We start from the raw sequence: 9371 nt of genomic DNA, 5'->3' as shown, positions 1-9371 counted from the left end.
GGACCCTCCGAAGAGATACCTCGCGTGCCAAAATGTGAACATTTATTTTGGGTGGGAGGAATAAAATTGCTACTTTTTTGTAATTTTCGACTGTCCACTTTAAAAAAAAAAAAAGGTGAAGTCAGGGCGCTCAAGGCTAGGGCTGCAATTCTGCCACCAACTCTGTAGTCAAATGACGTCTCCTCGGAGAAACTGGCGCGGGAAGTTCGAATCCCCAAAAGCCTTGCCCGATTTCCATTTCGCCGCACGGAGACGCCGCCTCCCGCCGTGGCGTGGCGGTATTTTGAGCCTCGCGGCTCACCGTCCGCGCAGCCCCGCGCCGCAGCCCGATGCCCCGCCCCCTGCGCGCGGGACGGCGCGAAAACCCAATTGACAAGAACTCGCTCCGAAGCCCGCGGGTCCGATCTGCGTTCGGCTTGCTCTCGGCGCCGGAACCCCGGTCCGAAGCGCGCAACCTGGAGCGCCCACTTTGGAGACGCCCCGCGCTCGCCGGCCGCGCCCCAGCGCCCTCACTGCCCGCGCTTTCCCGCCGCCTCTTCCCGCGTTCGCCTCGGCTGAGCTGGGCCGGGCCTCGGCGGCCGCGGCGGGCGGGCGGGCGGGCGCGGGGGACTCCGGGACACACCCGCGGCCCAGCTCCGCGCTCCAGCCCGAGCCGGCCGCCTCCATGGCCTCCGGGCAGGCCGGGCCGGGCCCCGCAAGGTCCTAGAAGCCGGGATTCCGGGAAGCCGGGAGCATGGTGGGGGTCCTGGCCATGGCGGCGGCAGCTGCTCCCCCTCCCGTGGAGGACTACGAGGTTGAGGTGAGGGGAAGTAGCCCCGTCGGGGGGGACGGGAGGGGGTGAAAGGTGATCCCGACTTGGCATCTGTGAGGGGGGAAGGGGACGTGTTGACATTGTGTGCAACGACTGCTGGATTATGTTTGTCTCTTAAAGTGCTTGTGGTCGGTCCTGGTAAATACAGGGATTGTGAGAGGTTTGAGGGGCCACGTAAGTCTGGACTTACGATACTGTGACCAGTTCCTGCATCCGGGAAAGTTGGTGGAACTTAATGTTTTGGATTTCTGAAATGTCGTGGGAGATCCCAGCGTCACGTCTAGGTTCATGTGTAGGAACCACAGAACTTTCACGTTGAACGGGATCTTTTAAGTTCATCCAGCAGCCTGTTCGAGGAACGCCACTGTGATGGTCACTGTGGGAATCAAACGAGGTTCTTTATAAAGAAGATTAGTTTCTCGCGACTCAAGAGTTTACTGTACTGCAGTTAGGAATCCCAGCATGGCATGCTGTTTGTTATTCTTATGTTTTCATCAGATTTCGTTGAAATGCACTAAGCAGTCGTTTTAAAGAAATTCTGATGCCATGAAGCAGTGGAGTAGCATCTTAGACTTTTGCTGCTATAAATTTTTACCTCTAATCTCAAGCTAGAGTTCTGATTGATGTCCACATCGTGGTGTCTTTGAAGTAAGACAAAATGTATGTTCATTTATTTAAGTGATCCTCTTATTTCTCAGAATAGAGTAATTTTTATCTATTTGCTAGTAGTTATGTTGAATGTTGATCGTTGTTTGTTAAATCAAGGCAGTTGCTCAGCGAGTCTCGGGTGTGAAAGACTTTTGTACCTGAGTTAACGCAGTTCTTCATTTTTGTGTGGTCATTTTTTTTTGTTTTTTAATTTCAAATTTCGCTGGCCCCACCACTCCATCACTCACCACCACCCGCACTCTGTTTTGTGTTCAGTTTTATCAATATTTTCCATCACAGCTTCTGCTTTTGGTGTGCTGTTTGGAGAGCCTATTTCATTAGAATGATGCTTACTGTTTAGTATGGTAAGGGTAAGGTCTTTATACACCTTGTATCATTCATCTATAAAGAAATTTTATTATATACTCTACAGATAAGAGGTTAAAGAGTAAAGTAAGTTAAATGTGTTAGACAAAGTAAATTAAAAAATTAAAATTTGGGCCTCCCCGGTGGCGCAGCGGTTGAGCGCTGGGTTGCGAGGCTGCCCGCAGCCTCTGTGGCGCCGGTTCGATCCCCGGCTGCTCCCCGGCCACTGGCAGAGGGTCCCACATGGCGCGCAGACCTCTCCTGCCGCCCGCTGCTCCCCTCGGCAGTGTACTTCGGTCCTTCTGCCTGCTCTGCTCCCCGCTCTGGCTCTGGTGGATTCTCTCACCCTCCCGCGCTTCTGACTGTGCCCAGTGCTTGTATAAATAAATGAATGAATGAATGAATGAATGAATGAATGAATGAATGAATGAATAAATAAATCTTTAAAAAAAAATTTAAATTTGCTTAAGGGTCCTTGTTAGTAAATGTCATGGCCAGTACTTGAACTTAGATCCCCCTAACTGTAGAGCCTTTTATATAGTGCCTCTGATACTCTCCCAGAGTAATAAAACAGCCCATTAATATTTTCTTCTGATATACTTACCATTTCATTTTGACATAAAATTTTAATCTGTAATTTATTTTGCCTCATATTAATCCAAATGGCTCCGAACTTGTTTCCCAATGATTTAACTCTTTTTTTTGCTCATGAATTTGAATGTTGTTGTTATTATATTCCAGTTCTTAAATATATACTTATGTCTTAAATATATATATACTTAAATATATATATACTTAAATATATACTTAAGTTCTTAAATATATACTTATGTCTATTTCTGGTTTTCTAGTCTGTTCCATTAAGTTGACAGCCTATTTACACATCAATATTTCAGTAATACGCTTTTAATTATGACTTTATAATATGTTTTAATTTCCTAGAAGTGTAATTCCCAAGTTCATTACATACCTTTTAAAGAATTTCCTTGTTATTCTGGCAAGTTCTTTCTAATAATGAACTGAGGGAAGTTAAAATTAGTGCCTGATGGCACTTTTTGCAATCAATAAGCATTTTCTGTTCTCTAAGTTACTAATTTATTATCAATAGAAAGACAACTTTTTAGCATTGTTGTTACCTTGATATTGTGAGCATAATAAATAAGAAGCAGACAGTATTTTATTTAATAGCAAATTAAAACCATGGGAAGTTTTATTTGTGATAAGTATCCTTCACCATAATTTCTACCTGATCAGTAAATTTTTGGATCCTAAGCTTATTCACTATGTACATGTTTCTTTAGAAATGCTTTAAATGACTGGTTTACTTTTAATTAAAATGTTAAAAGGGAATATAGAATTAATATTCGTAGAGTCCCTATCATGCTTCAAACTTAACATATTATGTAATGTTTTCATTAAAAATTCTGTGAGGTGGGTGGTTTCACCTCACAATCCAAAGATTAAACAGATGTCAATAGAATGTAATGTATTTGTTCAATACTACAGTGGCCTTGAAGCTTTTTATTGAAATATAATATAAAGAGAATGAAGCATACCAATTTTAAATGTATAACTCAATGTAACATTGAAATTTGAGTGTAGGTTTAACTTTAAAATTCATTTTCTTTCTAACACAGTAGTCTCCCCTTATCTGTGGGGCATTTGTTTCAAAACTCCCGTGAATGTGTGAAACAAAGTATAGCGCTGAACCCAATATATTACTATGTGTTTTCCTTCATATACATACATACGATAAAGTTTGTTATAAATTAGGCACCGTAATACATAAACAAAAAAAGAACAGTTATAACTATACTTTAAGAAAAGTTATGTGGGACCTTCCTGGTGGCGCATTGGGTTGAATCTCAATGGTTGTCTGCAGCCATTGCAGCAGGGGTCAAACCCGGGCCAGGGAGCTACCCCACAAATGCCACAGCAGACCTCTCCTGTCTCACCCACTGCTCCCCTCAGCAGTGTATTTCAATAGATCTGCCTGTTCTGTTCCCCAATCTGCCTCTGGTAAGTCCTCTCACCCGCCTTCTACCTCTGGCCTGCACCCCACACTTGTATACATAAATTTTAAAAATCTTTTAAAAAATTGTTTTAAAGTTTAAAGTTTGTTTAAAGTTTAGAAATTAAAAAAAAAAGAAAGAAAGAAAAAAGTAATGTCAATGTGGCCTCTCAAAATATATTATTGGGCCATAGTAGACCATGGACAACTAAAACCACCGAAAGATAAACCATGGAAAAGCAGGGGAGGGGTGACTACAGCATTTAATGTTTGACACTTAAGGGACCCTTCCTTTTTTTTTTTTAAATCAATTTACATACAATATTTATGTTTAACACTGATGTTTCATTTTGCTTGAAGTGTCTTTTTCTTCTTTTAAACTGACAGGCATGCAAAAAGAGAAGGAAAGATGATGACAGATCTTCCTGCAAAACAATTACAAAGTATTTATCACCTGTAGGGAAGGCTGGAGACAGGGTTTTCTCACCACCAAAATCAAGTAATATTCTGAATTATTTTAGAAAGGCTTCTCCCACAAATGAGAAGGCTCAGTCAGCAAGAGAGTACAAGATAAAGTCATCGGCACCATTACCTGCTGACAATGGCAAAGACTGTAAAACATCTTTGGAACTGGTTTCAAGTATAAAGTTTAAGAAGACAAGAAAGAGAGTTAATTTATCTCATCAACTTAATAATATTAAAACTGAAAATGATTCTCCAATTGAAATTAGTAGTAGTGATGATAGCAAAGAAGATTCTAGTTTAAATAGCGATTTTATGGAAAGTAGTACTTCTCTTTTGCTTAACAAAAAACATGTAGAGATATTTGCAGAAAGTGTTCAAGATATCAAAAACCAATCAAGCACTATAACCTCCAAAAAACGTTCTAAGAAAGTAAATACTAAACAAGGGGCCACAAAAAGTGATGGCAAAAATTTGAGAAAAAGGAAGTGCAGAGATGTAATAGATCTATCTGAAAGTTTGCCTTTGGCAGAGGAACTTAATTTTAAAAAAGATGGCCCAGATAATAAACAGACAATGCCTTTCCTAACTAATGAAAGTGAGAGTACTGCAAATGATGAAAACTCTAAAGATAATATAACTAAAACATCCCAGCTAAATGATGGCACAATAACTGTCTCTTATGAGGACTTTTTAAAAAGTCACAAAGAAAATAAAATGGAACAGATGCCAGATTCTACAATGTCAGTTTGTATGCCTTCTGAAACTGTTGAAGATATAGTCAGAAGTGGTTGTATAAATGATACAGAGACCTGTGAAATTTCCCAACAGGTACGCTTTAAGACAGTTACCGTTCTTGCACAAGTTCATTCTATTCCCCCCAGAAGGGCCAGGAGAATACCCTCAATTTTCTTGAAACAAAAGCATTTGGAAATGGAAAATAGTCTGTCTGATCCTGAAAATGAACAGACAGTTCAGAAGAGAAAATCTAATGTTGTTATACAGGAGGAAGAATTAGAATTGGCAGTTTTAGAAGCTGGAACTTCTGAAGCTATAAAACCAAAATGTACTCTAGAAGAAAGACAACAGTTTATGAAAGCATTTAGACAACCAATATCAGATCCACTTAAAATTGGAGTAAAAAAGTCTTCTGATAAACAGAAAGAGCTCATTGACAAATCTTTAAATGAGGAAGGAAGAGACAATCCTAAAAACATTATGGAAAATTCTAATATCCCAATGATTTCAAATGATGACAATTCACAGTCACACATTGATAAAGGAATATTTCCTAAAAAGAGTAAAAAGGTGCAGAAAAATGATAAACTATTAGATACTGCTATTATTCCAGGTGAAAATAGAGAGGGAAAGACTCAGAAGAAAGAAGCAATTCTTGCCTTTAAAGATAAACAAAATCAAAATAAGCTTAGGATGACTTTAAGACAAAAGAAAACAGAAGTTTTCAAAAACACATTATTTAATAGTGAAATTTTTACTTGTGAAGATAAAACAAATGACGGCTCTCTAAAGACTTCCTCTCTGTGTAAGAATAAATCTTCAAGAAAAACCAGCCTGCCAGTTAAGGATAAAGCTATACATACTAAAGCTAACCCTAAAGACAATGTGGTAAATGTTTCCACACCCAAATCAACCAGAAGATCTGTAAGAAGTAGCAGCACACCTAGCACAGCAATCATGAGAGGTACTGATTCTGAAGATGCACAAGATGATAGTCCAGCAAAGGCTTCCACTCCAAAAGCAGCCAGCTTCTCAGAAAAGCATAGCTTGTATACAGCAGAATTAATAACAGTATCCTCTGATTCAGAGAGCCCTATAAGGTAAAGTTTTGCTTTTGTTCTAAAGTTATATTATCCTGCACATATTAGTTGGGAAGGGAAATACTTCAAACATTGGAAAATATTTTTCTACAGCAGTCAATTTATAAGAAAAAAACAAGGTTTCGGGCCTCCCCGGTGGCGCAGCAGTTGAGCGCTGGGTTGCGAAGCTGCCTGCGGCCTCTGCCGCACCGGTTCGATCCCCGGCTGCTCCCCGGCCACAGGAGGAGGGTCCCACGTGGCGCGCAGACCTCTCCTGCTGCCCGCTGCTCCCCTCAGCAGTGTACTTCGGTCCTTCTGCCTGCTCTGCTTCCCGCTCTGGCTCTGGTGAATTCTCTCACCCTCCCGTGCTTCTGACTGTACCCAGTGCATGTATAAACCAAAAAAATAAATAAATAAATAAATAAAACATGCCTCTATTAAAAAAAAAAAAAAACCAAGGTTTCAAAAATGCTGCTTATTTTCCATGTTTCATTTAAAGTTGGGCATAACTTCAGAGAAGTTTTAGATGTATTTTAGAGGAGTTCTGAACTCTTACTCATCACAATTGTTAATCAGGAGAAATAGACTTCAAATATGACTTCTGTATTTATCGAGCATTAGATCAAAGAATAAATCTTAGAACTTTATTTCTTGGGTAAACTGAGCCATATACTATGTGGTATTTATATTTTTGTGCCGGTTCTCACTAATATAAAAGTGATGTTATGGGCTAATTGTTTATAAAACTTAGGATTTCTAACAGAAAGCATTTGATATTTCCTAAGGGCTTAGCATTGAGTTTGTCTTACTTTTGGATCAGTACTTTGATGCTAATGAGAGGTGTTTTTATTTATTTATTTTCTATTTTAGTAACGTCCAGAAAGTGGAGCCCTAGTTAGTTCTTTTCTGTATTTAATTTAAATTCTTGTGCATCAAATCATGAAAATTTTCTAAATATCGTTTTTTCCCCCCAGAATGAAGTTCACCAGAATTAATACTCCCAAAAAGTCCAAGAAAAAATCTAAGAAAAGATCTGAGAAATCTGAAGCAACTGATGGGGATTTCACTTCTCAGACAAGGAAGGTAATTTATGTATTAGAAAGTCTAGTAAATGGTTTTCTATTTCCTAAAACAACAACTACTATTGCAAGTAATATCCAAAAGGAGATTAATTTATTTCATAGATTGGTTATATTATCTATAACCCTATATTATTTTCACCATTATCCATTCCTTTAGTTTGTTTATTAAGATGTCAAACCTCTCTTATTGTGAGATGAAAGCAATTGATAAAGACAGAATAATTTATCTAGAAAAGTTTTCTTAGAGTTACTTTCTAGGATTTTCTTGTAGATACTTAGGGATCATAAGTATAAGATACTTATAGATACTTTCGATACCTATAGATCATAATTGGATTTTTTTAAGGTTTATTTTTATTTATACAAGAACTGGGGTACAGGTCAGAGGTGTGGGAGCGTGAAACAATTCACCAGAGACAGAGCGGGGAGCAGAACAGGCAGACCACTGAAATACACTGCTGAGGGGAGCAGTGGGTGAGGCAGGAGAGGTCTGTCATGCCATGTGGGTTTCTTCCTGGCCGGCCAGGAATTGAACCCATGCTGAAGAGGCTGCGGACAGCTTCACGGCGCCGCACTCTACCCACTGCACCACCAGGGAGGCCCCTGGATTTATTTTTTTTTTTATAAACTAGAAGCTAAAAAGTGGTATCTCTCAATCCTGGTACTGTTGACATTTTGGACTGAATAAGTCTTTGTTGTGTTACTGTCTTGTGCTTTGTGGATTGTTTAGCAGTAATTCTAATGTCTACCCATAAAATGCTAGTAGCACCCCAATTTCCTTTTGTGACAACCAAAAATGGTCTCCCAGTTTTGCCAAATAACCCATGAAGGGAAGAAAAAAATCCTCAATTGGAAACCACTGTTCTGAAGGAAGCAATAGCTCCTTTGCTTTTGTGAAATAAGCTGCTTGTTTTTATAGAGAATTGGATTTGCTCCAGGGTGAATAGGTATAGCTATGTGAGGTTTGTTAGTTTTTTTTAAGATTTATTTTATTTATGCATCCAAGATCTGGGGTATAGGCCAGAGGTGCCAGGGATGAAAGGATTCACCAGAATCAGAGTGGAGAGGAGAACAGATGGATTTACTGAAATACTCTACTGAGGAGAGCAGCAGTCGAGACAGGAAAGGTCTGCTGTGCCATCTGGGGTAACTCCCTCACCAGGAATTGAACTTGTGCAGATAGCTTGATAGTGCTGAGACTTAACCCCTTGTGCCATCAGGGAGGCCCCCTCATTCCTTATCTCTTTACCCACACTATCCCCTATGCTTAGAAAACAATCTCGAACGTTTTAGGTCCCTGTTTTATCACTTCTGGAAAGTTGGGTACAGCATCCTATCTATGTACTCTCAGAGCACTCAGTACTTGCTTTATAATAGATCTTATGACATATATTTTTTTCTTTTTTTTTGTCATGCTTAGGTGAATGTGTTTTAGTCTATGAATAATAAGAGTTATAAATAACCACTAGGGAGTAACATGATCAGTTATTTAAAACTATTTTGAAATAATAATAGATTCACATGAAGATGCAAAGAAATGTATGTGGAGGTCCATGCACCCTACATTTAGCCTCTTAATATGAACATCTTATAGAACTAAACTGTGATAGGAAAAGTAGGATATGATGTTGGTATAATCTGCTTATTCAGATTTTACTAGTTTATTCACTCAATCTCACTATCTTATGACATATTTTCAATTGCCTCTTTCTTTGCCTGAACTACCTGTAAGCTCTGAGTTGATTTCACATGCATCTTGTTTAGAGTGCTATATCCAAATGCTAGCATGTAGCAATGTATTTAATAACTTTGTTGCATGAAAAAATGAAACCAGAGCCATTCTGAATGTCATTCTGTAAACATCTCTATTCCAAGAGCTGTTACAAATACAGACTTTATTTTTAATTAATTATTTATTAAAACATTTAGTTATTTATGCATAGAAGAGCTGGGGTATAGGCCAAGGTGTTGGGGATGGGGTGAGAGGATTCACCAGAGACAGAGTGGGGAGCAAAACAGGCGGATCTACTAAATACACTGCTGAGAGGAGCAGCAAGCAAGATAGGAGAGATCTGCTGCACCATGTGGGTTAGCTCCCTGGCCAGGGATTGAACTGGTGCTGCAGTGGCTGGAGATAGCTTGACAGTGCTGTGTCTTTAAATCCTGCATCATCA

The 9371-nt window shown here is 39.5% G+C and overlaps 1 protein-coding gene across 4 annotated transcripts in view; it reads left to right on the top strand.

Moving 5' to 3' along the window:
- Positions 1-646: 646 nt before the first annotated feature.
- ATAD5 (ATPase family AAA domain containing 5) overlaps positions 647-9371 on the top strand; it is a 42487-nt gene continuing 33762 nt past the window's right edge. For all 4 annotated transcript variants that reach the window (XM_054688752.1, XM_054688753.1, XM_054688754.1 and 1 more), the window contains exons 1-3: positions 647-799; positions 4224-6136; positions 7090-7198. In XM_054688752.1, the coding sequence (XP_054544727.1) occupies positions 734-799; positions 4224-6136; positions 7090-7198 (2088 nt within the window). In that variant the 5' untranslated portion in view covers positions 647-733. The remainder of the gene's footprint in view (positions 800-4223; positions 6137-7089; positions 7199-9371) is intronic.

This window comes from Talpa occidentalis, unplaced genomic scaffold (assembly GCF_014898055.3).
Source record: "Talpa occidentalis isolate TD23 unplaced genomic scaffold, MPIMG_talOcc4v2.1 talOcc4.7, whole genome shotgun sequence".
In the NCBI taxonomy this organism is placed as follows: domain Eukaryota; kingdom Metazoa; phylum Chordata; class Mammalia; order Eulipotyphla; family Talpidae; genus Talpa; species Talpa occidentalis.
Note: the sequence above shows the minus strand (reverse complement) of the source record. Positions and strands in the feature narration are given on the sequence as shown.